Below are 24,276 nucleotides of genomic sequence, written 5' to 3'. Positions count from 1 at the left end.
CAGGAAGTTAAATCTTCATCATCCCCCTTTGGGGTGTAACTGCAGGAAATGCAATTCCCTCAGGATCTATAGCAATGTATATTTTCCATTTCTGTGTCTGCGTGCTGGCAGGTCTAGGACAGAGGAGATGTCCTTCTTCAGCTTTAAATTGTCCTTCCCCAGGCAGGGATGATCAGAACTGGGTCAGAGAACTGCTGCCCTTTTAAATGCCTGCAAAGAAACGTTTCTGTAGGGTGGAGGAAGGGAGACAAAAGAATTATTCCCAAAGCTTGAAGATTCAATAGCACCCCTTGAAAAATGGTGATGTTGCACCTACTATTAAAGGGGCTAGTTCAGGTGCCAGCACGACCTGATGTGTGTGTGGTGGGAAGGGGTTTTCTGGTGCAGTAACTAAGGGGGTCCCTGTGTGGTTTCAAGGACAGGACGCTGCTTTGTCCTGGTGAGAACAAATGGATGTGCTGCTGAAAGGAGCTTTACAGGTGCTGTATCAGCCATATGCTGGACCCCTCTTAATCACACCTCTGTATTGAAATATGGACCATTAAGTAGAGGAGATTAATGCTCTAAATGCTGGGTTATCATTCCACTTCAATAGATGCTGTCAGGAGCTTTTTAAAATAGCATTTAATTCAAATTTTTTGTTAAGAGTTTCCTTTTCTTCTTCCTCCACTGTGAAACATCTGTTTAAAAGCTTGCAAATAGGTGTGTTCCCCTTTGGGATGGCTCTTTGCTGTGCAGCAGAAAGGTTCTCCCTGCTGCCTCCCATCCTCTCCCAGCTCCTTTGCTCATCCATTCTCTGTGCTGCCATGGTGGACTGCAAAGCAGGGACTGACTGTCCCAGTTGCAGAGCTGGTGCTTTCCTTTGACCCTTCCTGCTTGAGTTTAGCTCACTGGAGTAGCATGTGTTTGGTTTTTCCTCCACCCTGCCCACATGGGCTCCATCAGTCCTTCCCTCAAATGAACCAGAACCGGCTGCATTCCTTCTTCCCTGGACCTCCAAACATCCTGTTTTTCCACAAGCCTTTTGGGAGTGTATTATCCTACCCTGGTTTAGGGAGTAGGGGCAAGGCAACCTAATGCAACCTAAGCATCACCACAAGCCTCCCTGAGGTTGCTGCCAGGACTGCCAGCCTTGCCGTGGTGTGAAGAGTTCAACATCGTTGAGTTAGTAAGAATTAATATTCAGCAGCAGCTTGAGCTCCAGTATCTTAAATTAAAAGGCTGATATAAATTTCAGAGGAAGTTACACTTGTCCAGGGTCAGGTGCAGGGGGAGCAAGGATGCAGAGAAGTGCTGAGCAAATAGCAGAAAATGTCTTTCATTAATATTCATTTAGTTCCCAGTACCCTATTTTCAATGTAGCCGTGCTCGCAGCTCTTGTGTGTTTATTTTCATAAGCAGCTCCAGCCCTGCTCACCCACCTGCTGGGGAGCAGTGCCTGTGTTTTCATAGAATCATGGGAATGTTTGAGTTGGAAGGGACCTTCAAGATCATCCAGTCCCATCCCCTGCACGGGCAGGGACACCTCCCACCAGCCCAGGCTGCTCCAAGCCCCATCCAACCTGCCCTTCAACACTGCCAGGGATGGGGCAGCCACAGCTTCCCTGGGCAACCTGTCCCAGGGTCTCCCCACCCTCACAGCCAAGAATTTCCTCCTCATGTCCAACCTCAATCTCCCCTCTTCCAGTTTTGATCTTCTCAGTGCTCATCCAGTGGACTGTGGACAGTCTCCACAGACTGACAACAACCTGTTTGCTAATGGGTGTAAGAAACTGGAGAAAGCTCCGGTGGGGCACGAGTAATTGGAGCCATCTCTGTGGGCTTTGAAGAGGAAAAGGAGGACAGGTTGGGCTTTTGCCTATTCCTTCTGCTCTTGAAGAGGGAGGATTTGCTTGGATGTCCATTGTGCTTAGCACCTGCATGGCTGTGGTGCCTTCACCCCAGCTTAACATCTGCCCTTCCTTTGCTCTCTTCCAGCCTACCAGCTCTTCAGATGTCAGCCTCCAACCATGGTTCCCAATGCAGAAATCATCACTGAGAATGAAGAATTTAACATAGGTAGGTGGCCTCTCCTGGGCCTCCCAGCCCCCCTTTCCCCTCGCCAGCTGCTGGCACTGTCCACAGGACAACACACCTTGTGGCCCCATGTCTGGGGCTTCAGGAGACCTCTTTGTGTGTGTCCTGGTGTGTGGCATGGGGAGCTGTGTGTGACCTTGCTCAGCCTGACACCCGGAGTCAAATGATGGATTGTCCCAGGGCTTTTCCTCTCTGATAGTCTGTGAGTGGTTTGGCTTTTGTGAGGGCCCTGAAAGTGTTCAGAAACATTCAGAAACCTTTGCCACAATGACAGTTTTCAGGTGTTTCAAACAAAGCCTTGTGTGAAACCTTGGAGGCAGTTATTCTGAGAGTGTTTTACCCCTATCAGCTGTGCCTGGAGCATCTATTTGCTGCTGTTCACAGTTAGAGCCACATCTGAAGTGCCTGCACAACCGGCCACGTAGCCAGGAGTTTTTTCCAAGCAGCTTTCCTCACTGGCTGCTCTCTTTGAGGGAAGTCTCCACCAGAAAGAGTTAGCACAAATGGTGATAGTTTCAGCTGCAGTTCAGCCCAGCTGAGACTCCAGCGTGCCTTCCTGGGCCTTTTATTGCTGTGTGGTCATGCCTGAGCTGGATGGCTCAGTCGAGAGGTCTCAGCACCCCGTGGTCCCCTTTTCCCAGGCCACAGCCTTGGTCCTTCTCTTGAGTCAAGATGTTTTCTGTTTCTGTCTGCAGGTGACATAGTGAGGTACAGATGCCTTCCTGGCTTTACCCTGATAGGAAATGAAATCCTGACCTGCAAGCTAGGCACTCATCTCCAGTTTGAAGGACCTCCACCAACCTGTGAAGGTAAAGCTGGGAGTGCCCGACCTTGGCAGCCAAAGCTTCCCCACCCAGAGACTGCTGCAAGAGGTGGAGGTTTGCAAAGGGAGGGAGCAAGCTGGATGGCAGCTGGGTGAAGTTTCCTTGCACATCCTGCATCTTTAGGGTTAATTCTCAGATCTCCAAGGTTCCAGGAGTGCAAAATCACTCAGCCAGGATCTTGTGAGGAAGGTAGCCAGACACCTCTGTGCAGGGAAAGGCTGTTGTCCTGACCCACCCTGCAGCCTGTCCGAGGGCAACAACCAGCAAATAATGAGAGATTTACTGGATAACAAACTGCTGCAGCTCTCTGATAAATTATAGGGAAGGTTCCTCCACCCGTTGCTGGCTCCAGGGAATTCACAGGGTCTCTGCACCATCCAGGTGCGCCCCTGAATGATACCCCAAGTCCCCTGTTCAGGCAGGCATGTGTAGCTGGTACTTCCCTGAGCAGAAGTCTGACAACACTGTGTGTCTGACTGCAGTCCTGGAGTCATCATAACAGCCACCCAAATGTCCCCACCCTGGAAGGGGGCACCCTGTGCTGGCAGGTTGCCAGAGATACACGAGCAGCCCGAGGAGGAACAGGCTGCGCGGAGCGAGCTCCCCTGGCGAGGCAATCCCGCAGGAACAGCTTCTCTATTAGTGCCACTGAATGTGTTACATGGGAGAAAAATGAAAGCCCTGAGCACGCTGAGCTGTTCACCTTGCTGCTGCTCAGGAGGGATCCCAAAGATGCTTCCATGCTGCCATGTTACCTTATTTATCCTCTGGATTCCTGCTGGTGCTTTTGTTCACTCCAACTGCGATTATTTCATCTCCTTCATTCCCTCCTATCTGAACATTTTACCATATAATGGGATATTTCTCTGTAGCTTTATTCTCTCCGAAATAGCATGAACTGAAGGAGAGAAAGGGAGGTCATTCAGTTATTTACTGATGGTTGTTAGCCTGGGGGTAAAGGGACTGCTTAAATTACATCTGGCCACCAATTTGTGGAGGTCAAAAAATCACTGATGGGATTAAGGATTTGGAAAGAATACACTGTTCTTTCTGGATAGTTCTGGCTGTTTTCTATTAATACAAGTACCACTCTAGCTCTGGGTTTTGGTGACAGTTATGATTAAAGATCCCTTTCTTTTTATACTTTTTGCTCACTTTGTGGGGCATTTTTTGAGGCATTTTTTGCTGGCCTTTGTATTTAGCACTTGGAGCTGGATTTAATATTTCCAAAAGCTGTGGGGTGTAGTGATTAGAAAGGAATTGGAGTCCTTAGGTCCTGATTAACAGCTCCCTGGGTGACCTGGGATAAGCCTGTAGTTCCCCACCTGGTTCTCACCCAGGTAATGCAGTTTCCAGGGATTCCCAGGGAGTGTTCTGCAACTGGAGCAGAGCTGCTTGGTTGCACTGTTGTTCATTTTGAAAGAGATGCAAAATGATGCAGAGCTGGTTGAAGCTCTTGGTTTGTATTGCTGCTTTTTGCCCCTTCCTTAAAATCTGGCAGTTGCTCAGATTTGTGGAAGCTCATTGTGCTTCACCCCAGAGCCTGGGGATTCTCTGGGCCCCCTGGGGTCACGGTGTGTGGTGGATATATGAGAGTGGGAGCTGTGCTTTGTCTTGCCCTAGCTCACCAGGACAGACCTTCTTGGCCACAGTGTCTCGTGTGTCCTTCCTCTGCAAAACAGGAAATGCATTTTCCATTGTCTCTCCTTCATGTTCCTTTCAGTGCACTGTCCCATGAACGAGGTGATGACGGGCTCCACCGGTGTGATCCTCAGCCAGAGCTTCGTGGGGAGTTACCCTCACTTTCAGACCTGTTCTTGGGTGGTGAAGGTAGAGCCTGGGTACAACATCTCCCTCACCATCGAGTACTTCCTGAGCGAGAAGCAATATGATGAGTTTGAAATCTTTGATGGTAAGAGATTCACCAGTTTGACTTGCACAGCACCTGAGGGGAAAGGGAAGAAAGGGCAGCATTTTGTTAGTTAATCTCTGTTCCCAGAGCAGTCTGGGAGAGCTTTCCACCACTACACCTGTCACCTTCTGCTGGACTTAAAGAAAGCTCCTCCTAAGGCTTATTGATTCTCTGGGGAAAAAAAATATCAATTATTTGATTTTTCGGATGGATCTAAAGTGTTTTTAGAAGGTGCAGAGTTAGCAAACTCCTGGGAGAAATTGTAGCAGAGGTTGCTGGGAAGGCGTGAGTTGAGAAGGTGGGACTTCTCATTCCTGAAGCCTGTGCAGGCCAGATTTTCTGGGCCCAGGAGTTCTGAGGAGCTGATAGGGGATCTGTTGGTATTCACCGTGATGCAGCTTTGTAACCAGAGCAGAACACACGTGCTCTGCTGCTGCTCCTCTGGTTGCCCATCGAGACTTGAGCCCAAGGCATATGCCTGGAGCAAAATCATGGTCTCACTATGATCAACTGGGCTTTATTTGGCTGGTTTCCCAGGAACCAGGTGTCTGCACTGGGGCTGATGTTCACAGGAAGTCCTGAGCATGAGCTGCCATTCCTGGACTCACGGTGGAAGTTCCACAGAGTCCTTGTTCCTTCTGCAAACACACACCTTGGCTCCTAAGGCCCACGAGTGACTGGGTGTCAACCCTGACTTTTCCTCCTTCCTTACAGGTCCCTCTGGCCAGAGTCCCCTGCTCCTGTCCCTGAGTGGGAACTACTCTGCCCCTCTGACCGTCACCAGCAGCGGGAACAACGTCTATCTCCGTTGGTCCTCTGATCATGCCTACAGCAGAAAAGGCTTCAAAATCCGTTACTCGGGTAAGCGCTCGGCAGGGACCAGGAGCCTCTGCCAAGAACGTGGCCATCTCTCCAGCCAAGGATCTCCATGAAATTGCTGCAGAGGGTCTCAGGCCATCTGTGTGGGCAGGAGCTGCCAAGGCTTGGGAAGGGCGCAAAGCTGGGCTCATTCTGGGCTGGGGAGGCTGGGGAAGGTGGGTTTATTTCCAGAAGAAACCTGGAAGCTCTGGCTGGTTTTTCAGCCACTCTAAAGAATCAGAACCATATAACCACGGACAAGGTGGCTGTGGGTGAATGAAACCCATCCCAGGCAATTCACAGTGATGTTTGCTGCAGGGTTACTAAACGTTTGTGTCCTTGCAGTGAGGTCATTTTGAGATGTTTGAAGGTGACCATCACAAAACACAACATGTGTTAGGAGACAGCTGCACATGGGGAGCTTCACAACTTCCCTGTCCCTGATCATGTCACAGCATTCACAATGCACTGTTGAATCCCATTGTGCTCCTGCTCCAGCATCTTGCAGGAGCAGGGCCAGGGAGTCTTGGTTGCTCATTCAGCACAAAACTGCTGCTGGACACTGAGCCTTTGCTGAGAATTCCTCAGAATGAATTACTGTGTTTTGGAACTAAGCAAATCTTAATTAATGGAAGTTATAAAATTGGGTTGAGAATTTGCCAGTATGTCATAAATAAATAATGACTGTACTCAGTGAATGAATTAAGTAATATTTAATTACCAGAAATTAGTCTTTATTTCCAGAGCTGAGTGAAGCTTGGATAGTAGCCCTGCACCTCTCCCCCCTTTGACTTCGTGTTTATCCATCACAAGTTCTCTTCCGCAGCCTGGGGTTATGGGAAGCAGGGAATCACTCCTGAGGGCAGGAAGGGAACTGGTCTCGATGCTGCCCATCCAGGGACTGATTCCTTTCCCTCTGCCCTTCCCTCCAGCTCCCTACTGCAGCCTCCCACAGCCGCCAGCCCACGGGCTGATCCTGGGCCAGCCGGGCCAGCAGCCCGGCAGCACCGTCCGCTTCGGCTGCGACAGCGGGTACCGGCTGGTGGGGCACAGCACCACCACCTGCTCCCAGCACCCCCAGGGCTACTTCCACTGGAACGAAGCCATTCCTCTGTGCCAAGGTGAGAGCAGGCAAACGTGGCATCACAAAGATCTGGGAGGAAGGACCGAGGAAAATGCAGTAACAGTAAAAAAAATAAGCTATTTGAATTCCTCCAGGTTCATAAGAAGAAGGGGCTTGGAGCTGCTGGTGGGCAGTGAGGGTTGGTCCTCTTATATGCACATCCTTGGGAGTGGGTATGAGCAAGGAGGGAAGGGAGTAACCATTCAGGAGCAGAGGGTCGTTGTCTGACCTGGGATAAGGGTGGAAGAGCACTTCTGTGCAAATGCTGCTGTTGCAGAAATGTTTGAACTCTCAGTCAAGACACAGCCAAGGCTGGGGTAAGGACAGGAGAAGATTTTGCTTAGAGGAATCTGGGAAGGCTGGCAGGAACACAGCTCCCACTGGGTTTTAGTGACTGGAATTTCTTTTGGTATTTCTGGAAGTGCCCTCCTAGATCTGCATGTGCCAACAGGCATCAAGAAATTGCGTGGGATTCAGATGGTACCCAGGTTCTCTTGGCTTCACATAAGATTTAAGCATGTAGTTGTTCCTTCCACATTTCCTCCTAATTACCTATGATCTTCATGACACTTCACAGGTAGCACAGGGCTCCTGCCAGGCATGGCAGTGAAGGGCAGGACAGGGCAGTGAGCCCTGGGGGGCTTTGCTTCTGCCCTAGTTTGTCTCCCTCGCTATGTTCACTTTCTGATTGCACCTTTTTCTCCATCCGCCAATCATCCCTGTTCCTTTGTGTTGGTAAAATGCCCATCTTTATTCTGATGAAGCCTTTCAATGTCTTTGAACATTCATCCATGTTCCAAGGGGACTGAGCACTGGGGATTAATATTACATTGACTTCCCTGGAAAGCAGCCAGGGAACAGAGACGGCACAGGCAAAATCTCACTGCGGTGGCTGCATTGTTGTCCAGTCTAAGCTCTAAGGAAAAGCAGGATTATTTAGTGTGGGAGCTTCCAGGCAGCCTTGAAAAAATCTCTTCTGTGCTCCTGAATCACTTCATCTCCTTAGAAATTGCAGAGGGATGCAAGCAGTCCTGCCTTTAAAGGGTGGGCATGTGCTGGGGGTGCTTATATCCATTTGGAGCCCTCTAAGTGTGTATTTATTTAAAGGTGAGTGGAAAGCAGAAAACCAAGCCCCTGCCACCCAGGCCCATTGGCAAGAGGGAGCTGGGAAACTGGGCAGAAGCTCAGGCAGTGATGCAGCCTCTATGATAACAGGAGCAAACCCGAGTGCTGGAATGAGCAGATGAACCAGCAGCTCGAGGAGCTGTCATGGCAACTGTGCCTCCCAAATCCTTAGCCCAGCAGAAGGAATTTCTCTGGTGCACTGCATCTTTTTGAAGGAAAGCCATGTAACCAAGAAGAGGTACCAATGCCATGGAGTCTTGAGTGCCCTGGTGTGCTGGGATGCCACCCGAGCCACGGGGTTGGGTCTGTGGAGCAAGAGGAGCTGGTTCAGTTATATCCTGAGGTGGAAGTTACCCCTTTGGGAAAGTCATCTCCTCTCTCTGTTGCCCCGTGCTGACATCAGGAGTCGTAACACTGGCCCGTGCTTAGCAAGTGTCTTTGGGATGGGTGGATGCAGGAGGTGAGTGAGCCGGAGCAGGAGAATTCATGGCAGAGCAGCTCCCCCCCCTGGCCTCCAGCAGCCGAGACCCAGGCCTGGTTCTGCTCTTCTTGCCCAGTTCAGCTACATGAAATCCAACACTTTTTGTTGTTTTTTTTTCCCCCCACATTGCTCTCAAAGCCAACTGGCAACCTTTTGTTTTGGGCTGTACTCAATTTCTCATCCTTTCTGGTGGCCAGGACCACATGGCAGAGGTTTGGGAACTCGATCCGTAGCAGTGCATAAATTGCTCACACAATCAGCTGGGTCAGGAGGAGGGGGCCTGGGGTGCCCATAAACACATGGTCTAGTTAACAAATGACAGTTCCCATCACTCCCTTCTGCCAGCACATAATCCTCTTCCCCTTCCCAATCCCCTCTGAATAATCTTTACTACGTGCTCTGTCCTCGCTGACATTTATGGGAGCAGCAGAGACTATTCTGCAGGGAACAATCTTGTCTTGGCACGATGGGGGAGAACACAAGATGATCTAATATGCCTTTTCTGTCTCTGCTGCCTATTTTTAAGCTGCTTTGTTTTTTGGAATCCCAGCTGCAGAGGCTTTCATACCCTCTGTCCCTGTTCCTAGCACATCTTCCTGCAGACAGTTTTGGTACCTCTAAACCCCCAGAAGTCCTCCTTTTTCCCTGGAGCACACTCTCCATGGGTCTCTCCAGGCCAAATGTTGGTTTGCTTCATCTCCTCTGTTTCTGGGGGGGTTGCAGTGCCCACAGCTTGAGCCTCAGAAATGCTCTGTGGAGCAGGTGGCAGGTTTATTGTCACCCCCAAATCCAGCTTCTCTGCTTTGTGCAGGGGTCTGTAAATAAAAATGTACTTATTCTGCTCAAAGATGCCAGGTTTTGCAGGGAAGGAAAGGTCCTGCCACAGGTGCAGAGCAACAGAGGTTGCAGCCCCAATTTCCTCTTCCTGTCTCATCCTCTTTGTATTGTAGCCCAACCATCTGCAGGTGAGGAGGGTTGTTACTTCTGGTGGCTTAATGACATTTTTAGTTAACTGTGTCTGGCCCAGATGTGCTGTATTATGCCTAATTTTCATATCAGGGCAGGGCTTACACAGTAGAAAGACTACATGATCAGACACACCACTTGAGAGACAGACAGGAGCTTGCAGAGAACCAAAGGCAAGTGGCAGCTGAGCCTCACTGAGCCTGGTCCCTCTTTGCTCTGGTGTCCCTCCCTGTCAGTCTCTGTGCCTCAGTTTCCTGGTGGCACATGGAGGTGAGGAGGTTTGATGAGGAGGCATCAGGCTGCAGGAGAGGACTGAACAGAGAAGGCTTTGCAGAGGCAGTGGATTGGGAAGGGGTCAGCTTTCCCACCAGCCCCTTTGGTTGATGCAACATCAGAAAGGAGTAATAGAACTGCTGGGTGAAAGGGAAGGGGCAGGACTTTCCAGGTCCTCTCTTCATTTGCCTCAGAATGAAATTGGTATTCAGTGTGGCTGCTCGTCTAGACACCCAGCCTTGTGGAGAGATTCACCAGGCTCCTGAGCTCCACAAAGTGACATACATGTGATTATCATTTCAACCAGGGATGTGGCTGATGGTGCTCATGCCAGCCTGCTGAATTACTCACACCTATTAGCAGCACCAGCATCTGCAGGGTGCTGTGTGTGTGCTCCAGGCTGGGGCTCTGCCTGACTCCTGCAGCACTGCTGGGACTCAAGTGCCTTGGACTTGGAGTGGTAGAAAAGCCCCAGTGGTTGTGCTGATGCTGAACACAGTAAATTTGGTCTCTCCTTTTCAATGCTCAATGGGGTCCGTGTCACCAAGAGGTGACTTTTCTGAGGTTGCTGGTTTTCCAGCCCTCATTTGTGTGCAGAAGGAATAACAGGAAGGTGAATGTGTGCTTGAAGGGTCAGCATGTGGCTCAGGGGACACAGGTTCAGCCTCCAATTCGTGCACTAACTGAGTGGGAGCAGGTGGGGCTACTGCAGGAAGGAATGGATTTCCTTTAGAACATCTTTAAAATGCAGACACTGTTTGGGTTGGGTGTTGGCCTGCAGATCAGTGCTTGCCAGCAGGCTCTGCTGCTCTTGGTGCCCCTCAGAGGCTCTTGGCAGCCCCTCTGGTAGGTGGTCTCGCAGTGTCAGCTTCATAGGTCCCAGGCTGCTCTTCCCCTTGGTCATCCCATCCCATGCCTGTCCAGGTGGGTGGGCTGAGCACCTGCAGCCTGAGATGGGCTTCCCCAGAGCCAAGACTCAGAGAGGGAGGAGAACCTGTGGGGTGTTTTTGGAGGCAGGACTGGGTTTGGTTTCCCAGCTCTTCTGAATTCCTCTAGGGAAAACCAACTTTGAGTGACAGGCTCCCAGTGCTGGTATTCCCAGTAATAGAGAAGAGGGTAACAGAGCTTGTCATGTCATGTGAAGCTCTTGCAGCATAAATGAACGTGATTCTGGTCTGCCTGGGTTTAGCTGTTGCTCGTATTTCTGTGACCTGCCTGTCCCCTTTCTGCCCTGCTGGCTGCAGAGCTGGGGACCTCGGCAGGACCTGTGCAGAGCATCTCCTCCCTACTGCTGCCATCTTGAGCAGCTGTTTGGCATTGTGCCTGTCAGTTTTTCCCCTGAATTCCCCCCCTTACCTTCTCAGCCATAGTGCTAAATTTAGCCTTCCTTCTGCCACAACATAATTATACAATTTGCTGCCTTATGTAATCCAGAAGTGCTGTTGGAAAGAGGTTTCAGGCTGTTGCTGCTGTGGGATGTAGATGCCAAACATTATTGCTATATAATCCCTTATCTCGGTGTGAAAACTTCTGAATACTGTGTTGATGCATTTTTTTGTTACAGATATTACAGAAAGTAGGAGCCAGAGTCTCTTCCAGGAGGAATTGGTATTCAGTGTTGGCTTTGCTGTTGCCACACTGGTAGTCAGGAGTTGAAAACCTGATCCCCTGTGAAAGTGGGCATTTGTTGCTGCTCCTGGGGTTCAACAGAGCTGGAGCCCTTGTAAATAGGAGAGCTCAGGAGCTAGGTTTTCAGCTCACCACAAATCCACGATAAAATTGGAAGCTGACTGATTTCTCAGCTGAGTTTTTTTTTCCCTTCCTCCTTCCCAGCTCTCTCCTGTGGAGTTCCCAGAGCCCCCAAGAACGGGGTTGTCTTTGGCAAGGAGTACACGGTGGGTACGAAAGCCATGTACCAGTGCAACCAGGGCTTCCAGCTGCAGCCCGGGGAGGACCCCAGCACAGAGTGCCTGCAGGAGGGGCAGTGGAGCAACGGCAACCAGCCCCCCCAGTGCGTGGGTGAGTGCTGCTAGCAGGGCAGTCCCACAGGGACTTTCGAGAGTCCCTCCAGCAAGCTCTTCCAGCTCTAGCATGGCTTTGCCCCATAGGTGCAGTATTTAGGACAGGTTATATGGGGCTGGGAACAACCTGGTCCGGTGGGAGGTGTCCCTGCCTCTGAAGGGGGGTTGGGACTAGATGGTCTTTAAGGTCCCTTCCAACCCAAACCAGTCTGGGATTTAGGACATGGGGTTTCTAATCCCGTATAACTTGGATCTGATGTTCCCTCTCATGGTGTCTTGGTTTCCCACCTGTAGAGCAGAGATGCTAATACTGGCCCCCTTGTTATAAAGCCAGCAGACTTGCTGAAATGCCCTGAAGTTCCACACCTATTAACATCTTTCTGTCTCATTCCTTTTCCCTGACTCCCCACCTCTGGTTTTCAGCTGTCACCTGTCCTGATATCAACAGCATTGCGGTGGAGCACGGCCGGTGGCGGCTGACCTACGAGATCCACTACCACTACAACGCCCAGCTGATGCTCATCTGTGACCCTGGCTACTACTACACGGGCCAGAGGGTCATCAGGTGCCAAGCCAATGGGAAGTGGAGCATAGGAGAACCCATGCCCACCTGTAAAAGTAAGAGGAGCAGGGAAGTTCCGGAGCCGCGCTGGGGCAGGGCAGTGTCACGGGAGGCCTGGCAGGGGCTGGGGTTCCTGGGGCCGTTGGGTGGTTGGCTAGGGACTGTTCTTGGGGAGCAGACACACACTGGCCTTTGGCTGCTCTTGGCAGCCTCTGCAGAGCTGCTCTGGTAGAAGAGAGTTGGGATGCAGGGACAGGTCACCTATTGTTCAAATTCTTGGTGAAATCTGAACAGTTCTGCAGGAACCCAAGCACATTTGCTCATCTGTTGCTGTCAGGTCCCAGCAGCTTAGCTGTCACTGGTGCCAGATGCTCTGAAGTTTGCTTTTAAGGAAGAAAGTAAAAAATTGTGCTTTAAAACCTAACCTCTTCCAATTTTACACAAATGCCAAGTTTACAAGGGCAACTGTGTCACCTGTAAATCAAAACCACTCTTGACAAGCAAGCAGCTTGCTCAGTCGTTCTGGCATGACTGGTGTGCTTTGGATCTTGTCTTTTGTCAAAGATGGAGGGGTTTTCTCTCTTAGTGCAGGTAGAGAGAGAGACATTTCTCATTCAGAATGGCAGGTTTCCCTCCCCCCCTGCCTCCCTTTGTTTCTAGAGGTGCAAGAGCCAACTTTGGTGACAGATGTAGTTGTACCCCTCGTAGCTCTTCAGCCAGATCCGGGAGCATGAGCCTGACCTCATTTTATTTCTTCAGCCTTATTGCCACCTAAATTCCAATGACAGGATCTTGGCAACACACTAAGGGCAGAAGCACCCAGCATGAGTCTCTGGATTTTCTGCTGAGTGCAAAAGCTCCAGAGGGTTTGCAGACCCTTAAGGTAGACAAAATACAGAGCTGAAGTCTGGGGCTGGGAGCTGCCTTTGCTGCTCTTGGCCAGGCTCCAGCTGCACCCTTCACACCAGGACTTGGGCCAGGTGGCCTCTCTGGCTCTGATCTTCAGATGGCAGCCCTGTCCTGGAAGTCACGGTGTGAGAAGAAGTTGGGTGTCACTTTCTGATTGGAAATCTTGTGCCGTTTTCTGTCTTTTCTGAAAGTTGGGCTTCCATCAATTGATGGGTTAATGCAGAAATACTCCTGTGTTCAAAACTTCTGTAGTTTCTTCCCAGCCAGTCTTATCCTTAGAGCTTCCCTTGTGTCCTGAAGCATAAATATCAGTAGCACTTACATTTGTCACCTCATGTGGCACGACTCTGAGTCGTTGTTATTATCCATGTAACTACTTCATGAATCTTCCCTACTCGTTTCTGGCTTCAGTAGTAACTTGTGCTGGTGAATGTCACCAAGTGCATTTCTTTAAAGGAGGCATCTCCCTGTTCTGGCTCACGGTGCTTTGGGACCTCTTGCAGTTATCTCCTGCGGAGACCTGCCGACTCCTCCCAACGGGAACAAGATTGGCATGCTCACCACCTTTGGGGCCACTGCCATCTTCTCCTGCAACACTGGCTACACCCTGGTGGGGTCCCGCGTGCGGGAGTGCATGGCCAACGGGCTCTGGAGTGGAGCTGAAGTCAGGTGCCTGGGTAGGTGGGGACCATCCGGGATGCGGTGGGGGATCCTGGTTGTGTTTCTGGAGGGAATGGGGATTATTGATGCAGGTTCAGGGAAGAACCCAAGCCAGGACTCGGCGCTGCTGGTGCTGGTCGGGTTTTAAGTAGACTTTGATTCCTTACTGCTTGCTAGAGGAGAGACGGTTTGAGCTCAGAGAGCTTTAAGGAGGTGATGTTGCTTTTACTGCTGCTTCAGTTTTATATATGACCGCAGAGACTTGAATTCAGATCAGGGCACAACGCGACGCCCTCAGGAGGGGCAGGGACTTGCTCTTGGTGACTCCCCTTGTCTCCCTCCCCCAGCGGGGCACTGCGGGGTCCCCAGCCCCATTGTCAACGGGCAGATCAACGGGGAGAACTACAACTACCGGGGCAGCGTGGTGTACCAGTGCAGCCCCGGCTTCCGCCTCATCGGCATGTCCGTGCGCATCTGCCAGCAGGACCACCGCTGGTCCGGGAGGACGCCTGTCTGTGTGCGTAAGTATGTTGTCAGCTCTCCTCAGCCCTGGGGTGCTGGGAGCACGAGGGCACAGGCAAAGGGGCTTGTTCAGAGCTTGCACGCCCAGGCTGCACAAGCATCCCCGGGGTTCCTGTAGGAGGGAGCTGAGGGAGGGGCTGAGTCAGGCTCCGTGCTCCTCCCATCCACGTTCTCAAGTCACCTTGTACGATGTGCTCATTTATCTTTCCAGCAAATAAGCTAATTAAGTTTCTAAAACTCTATGCTGCAACCCATGCATGCCCTATCATGATTCGCCACTTGTTTGCTTCCAATCTCTCCAGTCTGGTTTAGAGTTTTATGTACTGAGGCAATAACAACAGCAAAATACCAGTGACTATGCAGATTCCTGCCTAAAGAGAAGAAGCAGACTTAAGTTGTCAAGGTTAGTAGTGACTCCAAAACTTAGAGGATGTCTAGGATTCTGCCTGATCTTTTTAGGAAAAGAATTATTGGAAAGGCTGTGGCTGGATCTGCAGGTAGGTTTGAATTACTCTCATGTCTGAGGATGCTCTCTTGAAAGAGGTTTAATTCACTTTTACCTGCCAAGTATATTTATACTAACCTTGGACCAGGAAATCATCCTGATGGAGGCCCTCCTGCTGTCAGGCAGATTTATGGAAAAGTAGGATTTTCTAAACATCCATTTTCATGGATCATCTTGTGTCTTTCAGGAGGGACCAAACCCATTAGAACAGAGCAGATGAACATTGCTCATCTGTATCTGTCTTCTGCCTACGGTGCCTTTGTTCAGCTCTGCTTCGTGCCAGCTTCTGACTCTGGCACCTGAAAGCCCACCAAGCTTTTGTGCAGAGATCTGTAAAGGTATCTCCTGTGCACAAGTTGGCCTTGAAGTTATTGCACTATGTCAGGCCTTATGGATAACAGAAATTTAATGTCGTTAAAGCAGAGCACTGTTGGGCTCTGAAATGAGATGCCTTGAGGCTTTATTGCTTCTGAAGAATCTCAGGGCACTGTGTGTGTGCACATTATAATTTCCTATTGTCCTCATAGTTTCTTTTTAAACCTGCTACAGTTGCTTTCTCTGTGTGAACGGGTATTTTTGATCCATGTCAGCTGTGGGGAGTCTTTTTTTTTTTTTCTGGGACAGAATCCATCACCTGTTTCAAAACAAGTATAATTGTATTCAGAAGTACCTCAGAGAATCTGACATCTGCTTCCTGCGGCACTGAAATGCTATCTGGCTTCGTATTTTTTAGTCCTGTACATGTCACCAGCTTGCACAAGGAATAAATTCCCACCCCTGTGGTATAGTCCAGCCCTGGCAGTCAAACGTGTTATGGATCTTTTGTGGGAATTTCATCTTTCCCTCTAGCTTCTGGCTTTGGCAGCTGAACAGCTGAACTGCTGGACGTTTACTGATGAACCATTACCCTGCTTCAGCCTGACAATAATCAATATTGCTTTGTCCTTGGCTGTCAGGAGATGTCACATGCCTGAAGCAGCCCAAAATCTCCATATGGAATCTCCTGATGTTCCTTTTCCATGGTACAACTTGGAGTTGCTCGGGCCAAAACACTTGGAATTTCAGTACTGGCTGAATCTGAGGATGCTGCTCCAGCCGTGGCCTCTGCAGCTTCCCTGGGCGCTGCTGGAGCAGCTCAGAGCAGGACTCTTCAGCCACAAGAGCTACACAAAAATCCTCTTTTCAGGGATTTAGAAATACAGGTTTTTCCCAAAGTTTTTCAAACTTAAAGCAGAAAGATTTAAACTTTCTCAGCCATATGCTGGGAAACTGGCTTGTGTCGTATTTTTCCTCTCCTTTAACTATCCCTCCAGGTGCAGCTCTGTCCTGCAGTGAGCACACAGCTGCCTTACACCAGGGAGAGGGAGGAAAACTTCCTGACTCTGTGCGTGATGCCCAGGGTGATGCAAGGCAATAGATTAATAGCAGGAGCTGGGATTTTTGAAGAGGAGCTCTAGGGATTTATGGTGTAAGTCAGTAGGATGCTGGCACTCAGCTGCCTGAAGAGCGGTTCAGAGAATCTCTCATGCCAGTAAAATGAACAGAGGTACCAGGCTCTCAGCTTGATTCAGTATTTCAGCAGAGCTGGCCACAAATCTCTGAAGTCAGTGTGGGTTTCGGGGCTGATGTAGGGGGTTTTTTTTATGGTCTCCTTTTTCCAATGGGCAATCCACTTTTTTTCCAGGCAATAAACTAACATCTCCAATCTCTAACTGTAGCTATCACTTGCGGCCACCCTGGCAACCCTGCCAATGGCCTGACCCAAGGGAGTCAGTTCAATCTGAACGATGTGGCTAAGTTTGTGTGCAACACGGGGTATCGCCTGGAGGGAGCATCCCAGTCCCAGTGCTTGGCCAATGGACAGTGGAGCAGCACCCTGCCCTCCTGCCGTGGTGAGTCCTCTGCCTCCATCCCATCTAGGCAGCTCAGATTCATCTGTGCCTTCCTCTGGTCACTCTGGGTTCCTAAAATCCTGCTTCACACTCTCATAAACTCAGGTAAACCAAACCTTGTGGTTCCTCAGGAAGGTACAAGTGATGGTTGAGGTCCAAGGGCTGTGTAAATCTCATGCAACAAACCTGATTTTCCCTGGGGCTTCTTTCAAAGCTGTTAATGGGCCCTACCCAGCCCTGCATCCTTCAAGACATTGAAGTACATGTTGTGAGTGGGGAGCACAAGAAAGCATCAGGCCAGACCCTTAGCAGAGGTCATCCTGGCAACCCTAGAGTAGTTTACTCAAAACAGACTCCATGGTCTTTGTGCAGAGCCCTTTCTCCACCTAAGCTGCCCTCCTTCCACTGGTACTGGCACTCAAGTTCACTTCCCAAATTCCCTCCCTTCCCTGCACTCCCTTCCTCTGTGCTCCCTTAATCCAGTATCTCTGTTGATATTGTCCGTGTGTTGGTCAAGAAATCAATTACTCTCAACTGGCTCATGTGGGTGCTGGTTTGGGGACCAGGGAGCAGAGCTCTGCTGCTGAGCCTGGCCTGGCAGGGTGACAGACTGCAGGATTGCTTCTGCTCCCTCTGTTCCTTTTAATAAGGAGCTTTTCTGCCCCAAAGAATCTTTAAAAAACAAACAAACTCAAATTGTGGCATATTTGATTTGCAATTCCCTCCCCCTCCCCCTGCTTTTTCCTGCTCATTTGTAGATAAACCTTTGTTCTTGGTTACACCCTTTTTGTTTTTGTTTTGTTTTTGTTTTTGTTGTTTGCTTGCAGTTGTAAACTGTACTGACCCCGGGCACCTGGAAAACAGCATCCGTCAAGTGCAGCCGAGTGGTCCTCACAGATTCAGCTTTGGAACAACTGTCTCATATCAGTGCAGCCATGGATATTACTTATTGGGTACACATGTCCTTACCTGTCAGGGGGATGGCACTTGGGACCGTGCCCTCCCACAGTGTCTTTGTAAGTTCTTCAGAATAACTCCCATCCACCACAGGCTTTCATCCCATGTAGTTCCCTGCTGCTTAGCAGAATGGTCATGTAGAAAATCTGGATCCAAAGCCCTCTGTAATGCATAGGAATCATTCCATCAGCTTCACTGGCCTTTGGATCCTGCCCACGGAAGGAAAATACATGGTCTGTGGAGAGGAGTCCTGGGAAACCATCTCTGGTTTCCCTCTGCAGGGGAGGGTGTCACTGGTTCTGTGCAGCTCCAGCAGAGAATCACAGAATCATCACTGAATTGTTTAGGTTGGAAAAGATCTTTAAGATCATCGAGTCCAAAAAAGTGTTGCAGGTGGAGAAGGGCAGCAGGACTTGTGCAGCACAGATACCAGCAGCTGCCATCTCCTGGTATCAGCACAGTGAACTGGTGCAGCAGCCGTAGATGGAGCTCCTGAGGTTCAAACTGGCTGAGCTGTTCCAAAGCCATGAGTGTTTTGGTTTTGTTTCTTGTATTATCCTTGGACACCTGTTCACCCAAAGTAGTTTCTGGCACATTTTCCTTTCCTTTTGTTAGCAGCATGTCACCTTCTCACGTTTGTAGCACCCTGCACAGGCCATGGGGAGTTGAGAGGTAATAACCACCTGTTCCCACAGGGGATCTGGGGGAGCAGTTACCTTTTAAAACCTGAGATCTCACGCTCCCTCAGCCCACAGCTTACCAGCTAAGTAAAAGGGATCTCCTGCCTTAAAATGCTGAGCATCCATTGACTTGGAGGATTTGTGGGTTTTCTCAAAGCTTTGGAAAGTCAGGTCAGTTTTACAGCTGATTATGTGGATTCATGGGCTTCATAGTTTTTTTAAAAAATATATATTATATATATTTTTTATATATATATATATTTGCATTTCTTTGTTTTCTGTGTGTTGAACTTCAGGGGTGCTCAGTGCTGAAACCCATGCCCCTTTACAGCTGGGCACATAAAACATAAATTGAGAAGGTTGATGCCAGGCAAGCTTGGGTGGTGGATGTTGTCTCCCGTCTGTTTCTGAGGAGAAAGTAAAACAAATGATCCCCTTTGAAGGATGGGAGAGCAAGTCCAATGTGTAAAGGACACAGGAGCAGAGCCTCATGAATCAGAAGAAACAGTTTTCACCCTGTGTACATAAATACTTCAAAAACCTCTGTACCACCACATGTTTTGAGCTCAGCTGAGTCTGCTGGGGTATCTGTTATTAAATTGTTAGTTACAGTCTGAGTTTAAGTATCAGCTCTCAAACCCATTGCCTTGTGAAGCGTCCTTGGCTTTAATCACAGCTCTGCACCAGCATCTTTCAACACCCACGTGCCCAAACATAGGCGTGCTCTCCTTTTTTATTGAAACATATATCATGCTTTCTGCCTAACGCCAGTGTTGGTATTTTTAGAGTCTAGCAGAGGGAGAGGAGCTGTCGGTTCCGGACACTTTCCTCCAGAAGCGGCGCGGTGCCCGGCTCAGCGCTGGGCATCCTCACCAAACCTCTCTGATAGCCCTTGGATCTGTCAGGGTGTTGTCAGCAGCCTCTCCCTGGCTCCACTCTGGTTGCTAAGCTGAAGTAAACCTAGTAATTGTTGCTAGGGGTGGTTTTTTTCACTGGCAGTGGTCGAGTGAGCAGTGCTCCCAATCTGCCAGGATGGTTTGCTCAGGTGTGACACAGCGTTGGTTGCAGCTCTTGTGTGGCAGGAGCTGGTGCTGCCGGGTGGGCAGGGGTGAGGGTGGGCATGGAAATAGTGATGTTTAAGAAGGGGTGAGTTCTCTGAGGAACCTGCAGAATGCCTGGCAGTGTCAGGACTAGGCATTTATGCCCAAACACTTGGCAGTTCTTGTAGGACCAGCTCGCGTTCCCCAAAAGACGACTGGTGCAAGGTCTGCTGTGCCACACCTGCCCCGTGGCACCAGCATTTGATGGGCTCTGGGCAGATGAGGGGTCTGAAGCTGCCAGGGTCCCACACAGTGACCTCAGACTTTGCTGTGTCGCTGCTGCATCTGCCTTCACACGAGCATCACCAGCAGGTCCCTCGTGGCTGAAGCTGTTGCGTCTGTCTCTTGCAGTGGTCTCTTGTGGCCACCCCAGCTCCCCACCCCACGCTCAGATCTCGGGGGACAAGTACACCGTGGGCTCCGTGGTCCGGTACAGCTGCCTGGGGAAGCGGACCCTGATCGGCAACTCCACTCGGATGTGCCAGCTGGACGGGCGCTGGAGCGGCTCCCTGCCCCACTGCTCAGGTGAGCTGGGCTTTGGGAGGGGGGACGGGGCAGCCCCATCCACCCCTGCCCCTTTTTACCCTGCGAGGGAGCAGGCTGTGTGCCTTGCTGAGCTAGAGAAGCACACGTGCTGCGGAGGGGGTTTGTGGAAGCCTCTGAAGATCCCTGCGTCTCAGCTGTCCAGTCTCCTGCAACTTGGATGATAAGCACTGGCAGAGAGTAAACTGCTCGGCTTGCAAGACAAGAAGTAAATCCCTGCAGCAAATGTTCATGGTAGGAGGTGCACTGCAGCCTGCTGCTTTAGTTTTCTCCATGCAAAGTCTGTGCAGGATGAACGTGTCTGATGCAAAATCAGGTCCTCGCACCCCATCTGCAGCATCTGACCCTCTTTCTCGTGCATTCCAATAAAAGAAGCCCGTGTGGCCCCTTTGGAGGCCCTGACATCTGCTGTTATGGCACCACAGCAGTCTCAGGTCTGCAGAAGGCAAGTGTAAGCTGGTACAATGAGTTTCCACATCAGCAGCATCTCCACTGAGAGCAGTTTGGCAGCAGAAGTCCATCCGCACTCCCGTGCCAGAGTGAGAAAGGTCTCACACTGCAAATGTCCTGAGAAGCCAAAAAGTCCCTGATGGGGGGTGGGTCAGAGTCGTGGGGGCTGCAGTGAGATGTGCTTGCCAAGCCTCCCTGCAGTTAGGGTGCTGGAATCTCAGCTGATGGCCTCAGTGGGAGGCTGGGCCCTGGATGGCTGGCAGGACACTCTGCAAAGCCCTCCCCACCCTACCCCATCGCTTGTTCCTTGGAGAGCACAGAGGCCACAGCAGAGCTCAGCTGGAGCAAAGCATTTGGGACAAGTGTTAATTTTTAATTATGCCACTGAAGTTTAGCAACTCCACTTAACCAAGCTTAACCTCTGCTTTGGAAGGGAAAAAGAAATGAGGTGGAGTCATTCTTATATTCAGAAGCCTCATCTGCAGAGCAGAGTTCTTGATCTGTAGCTGCTCCAAAGGGTTTTCTGCTCTAATTCGTGCCTGTCCCCATGTGGTTTCCACTGTCTCTCCTGTCATCCTTGCAGGTGAACTTTTTTAAACATTCAGTGTTTTTCTGACTAGTTCAAACTGGCACCTGTTGTGTGTGATTGTTTTCCAAATTACTCTAGACCAAGGCAGCTTTAGACCAAGGCTGGTGGCATTGGCCAGGCCCTCTCCCATCAGGACCCAAGTGAATGCCCACTGCCTCAGAACCATGGTTTCCACCCAGGGGCTTGGGGAGAGGCTCTTCTGTCACACCAAACGCAGGCAGTACAGTTACAAAGGAGGCAAAATGCAGCTCAGATCATCTCCTGCCAGGGGTTCTCCATTGTGAGTGCAGGATCCCTACGTTGTGACAGCAGTTTTTGCAAGATGAAACAAAAGACTTTGATGTAAGTTGTTGTGTGAAAGAAAATGCTGAACCTGGAGCATTCTTCCTCTTTTCAAGCAAGTACATTCCCCAGGTGATGAATATGCTCATTATGTTTTACATTACCCGTGTCACTGGGAGGGCTGTACCTGCAGCAAGGCACAGGAGGGCCCAGGAATGTCATTACTGGCTGCAGGAGTGAAATAGTCTTTCCTGGCTTGGGGGCAGATGTGTTTACACAGACCGTTAGCAGAGACAGCCAAGAACAGGCGTGCATGGTGTGAGCCTGTGTCAGGCAGTGGGGAGGTGGGCATTTCTCCAGCCTGCTCCAGAAAACCCTTGTGAAGTGTCTGGTACAGCTGCTCCCTTCCTCCTGTCCCCCAAACTTCCAGCAGCAGCTCCAAGGTTCTCCACTTGTATGAGTGGATGTTTCTTGGTAGGATCCCTCCAGCCTCTCTGCTCCAAACCCAGTAGCTTCTTCTGCAAATACAACAGGGCATGCTGGGGTGGCTTGGAGCATGTCATCATTTCTGCTTGGAGGGGAACCATCCACATGACTGATGCTGGCAACCAGGCTGCTGTCTGCTGGAGCAGCTGCCAGGGAAAGCAGCTGCAGCTGGTGAGGGCTCCATCTTGAGATTCAGGAGTTATGGCTGGATTTTACAACCAGCTTAAAACCAGGGGGCTCCTTGGGTCAGGGGATGTTTCAGCTGGAATGTCTCCACTCTACTGAGAGCCAGAGTTAGGTCAAGTCAGCTACAAGATCCAAATCCTTGTGCTGGGCTTCTGAACACATGCACTTGAGAGGGAAGAAGTCCGAGGGCTTGCTCACTCTGCTGATTCTGTGCTCTCTTCCTAACAGGAAGCAGCCAAGGTGTGTGTGGAGACCCGGGGATCCCCTCCCATGGCATTGGGCTGGGAGATGACTTTGCTGTGGGCAGCGTGGTGAAGTTCAGCTGCGAGCCCGGGTACGTGCTCCGGGGTTCATCCGAGAGGACCTGCCAGGCCAACGGCTCCTGGAGCGGCACCCAGCCAGACTGTGAAGGTACTTTTCCAACCCCGTGTCCTCTGCTGCATCTCACCAAGCCCCAGCATTGCCACAGCCAGCCTGTCCCCTCTGCTTTAGCTGCCGGGCCCAGTCTGGTGCTGTAAGAAATATTTTTGTTCAGCATTTCCTCCAAATCCTCCATGGCCATCCAGGAGCCTCAGTTCTCCCCTTTCCCAGACCCCTGCGGGTCACATCTCACGGCAGGGTTATCCAGTGCTGCAGGATGAACATCACCCTTCTGTGTGCCCAGCTCTGCTCCATTGTACAGGGAAGACCAGGATGGTGTAAAGGTTTTCAGGTCATTCGTGTTTATGCCAACACCTGGACTGAAGTGTAGAGTAGGGAAGAGCCTTTGGGATCTGGTCCTCACTTGTCCCCAAGACTGACACTGCAGGAGTCCCTGGGGTGAATGTCTCTTGACCTGCAGTGTGCACCTTGCCCCATTTTGGTGTAAGTTCTGTGGGTACCAGTGTTGCTTTGTTGAGGAAACTCAGCAGAATGAGAAATGTCAGTAGCTCCAAACCTCCCTTAAAGCTGGAGCTGGCACGTGCAAGTCATTTACATTAAGCAGAAATGCAAAATGCAAATTATAATCCAGTAAGCATATTTTTGTATTCGAAAACCCCAAACCCCTTATTTTTTCATTTGAAGGAATCAAGTAAGACCCTATAATCCAATCTAATAAACCCCCAGCCAGTTTCTCTGAGCTGTGTTTCTCACTGCTGCTGTTTTATAAAAGTGTTTAAAAATCAATTGGGGGAAGAACAAAAGCCAAAACAAGGCAGGATACCAAACGCAAGGAGACCTGGGCAAGTGCTTCTCTCCAGCTGATTTGAAAGCCAAAAGCTCTGAGAGAGTTTGCAAATGAATTGGAAATTTATTCCAAATTGATGGAGCTCTTGATTGAAAAGACACTGAATCATGTTATTAATACACTCAGGTCTCGAGGTTAGGTTTTTTCCCATTCTCTTGTGTTTTTTTTTTCTTTTGGTGAAAAGGCTCTATTCATTAATCTCAGGATAAATAGCTCATCAGGTTCCAGAGGCACCAAAATGTGGATCCCTGGCAGATTTTTTTCTCATACGTTATGAATAATAATAACATTGTGCCTATAATGTAGTCATGTAATGTTAAGTGCTGACTGGCCAATACAGGAAAGCAATTTGCAGTGCTGAGCAGCACCATGTCCCTGGCATTTGCATTCCCAGCGAGTTGCAAGCACTGCAAGGTGTTCTGCTGACTGCTCTCTGAGTGTTGCACTCAACTTTCTGGAACAGGTATTTATAGGAGAGGGAGGGGAGAGATTAATTTTGGGTTTGAATTGGGGGCAAATGAAGATGAGAGCTGAGAGCCCAGGCAGGTGCCTGGAGGGAACGAGCATCTCTGCTGATGTGGAAAAGCTGCAGTTCTTCACATCGGTGCGTTAGCTCTGCCTCAGCCACTTGTTTGCTGCTCTCAACCACCAAAATTGAGCAAAATCAAGCCTGATGGGGCTTCACAGGTCACTGGAACTCGCCTGCCCGGGGAATTCAATGCAAATTGCTCTCCAGATTAGCTGCTGGATGAGCACAGAGGGGCTCAGCAGGAGATGAAGACCTGCTGCAGAGGAACACGTCAGTGTGCAGACGTCCAGAGGACACGGTGCAAATCCCAGAGCATAAATAGGAGGGAAGGAGAGAGGAGCTGTTCTCTCTGTTGCAGAGAGAGAGCAAGCTGCCATTTACAGAGCACGTACTTGACTTTGAAGTCGAGGGACTGAGCTCAACCATCAGTGTCCTGAGCCGGGGCTGGCACGGCTCAGACCCACGGAGGGGACGTGTGTGCAGGCAGGAGCACTGGCCTTCATCCAGGGTCACCTTTAAACTCATTTGCTCTGAGTC

At 50.2% G+C, this 24,276-nt stretch overlaps 1 protein-coding gene across 1 annotated transcript in view; it reads left to right on the top strand.

Moving 5' to 3' along the window:
- The window catches only part of CSMD2 (CUB and Sushi multiple domains 2), a 262,798-nt gene that overhangs the window by 219,760 nt on the left and 18,762 nt on the right, over positions 1-24,276 (top strand). Inside the window, exons 45-57 of the mRNA XM_051638216.1 lie at positions 1,978-2,058; positions 2,772-2,885; positions 4,624-4,812; positions 5,527-5,673; positions 6,603-6,791; positions 11,472-11,657; positions 12,083-12,277; positions 13,634-13,807; positions 14,138-14,311; positions 16,536-16,709; positions 17,537-17,725; positions 19,798-19,971; positions 22,211-22,393. Coding sequence (XP_051494176.1) covers positions 1,978-2,058; positions 2,772-2,885; positions 4,624-4,812; positions 5,527-5,673; positions 6,603-6,791; positions 11,472-11,657; positions 12,083-12,277; positions 13,634-13,807; positions 14,138-14,311; positions 16,536-16,709; positions 17,537-17,725; positions 19,798-19,971; positions 22,211-22,393 — 2,169 coding nt within the window. The remainder of the gene's footprint in view (positions 1-1,977; positions 2,059-2,771; positions 2,886-4,623; positions 4,813-5,526; positions 5,674-6,602; positions 6,792-11,471; positions 11,658-12,082; positions 12,278-13,633; positions 13,808-14,137; positions 14,312-16,535; positions 16,710-17,536; positions 17,726-19,797; positions 19,972-22,210; positions 22,394-24,276) is intronic.

The sequence above is a fragment of the Apus apus genome, chromosome 21 (assembly GCF_020740795.1).
Source record: "Apus apus isolate bApuApu2 chromosome 21, bApuApu2.pri.cur, whole genome shotgun sequence".
In the NCBI taxonomy this organism is placed as follows: domain Eukaryota; kingdom Metazoa; phylum Chordata; class Aves; order Apodiformes; family Apodidae; genus Apus; species Apus apus.
Note: the sequence above shows the minus strand (reverse complement) of the source record. Positions and strands in the feature narration are given on the sequence as shown.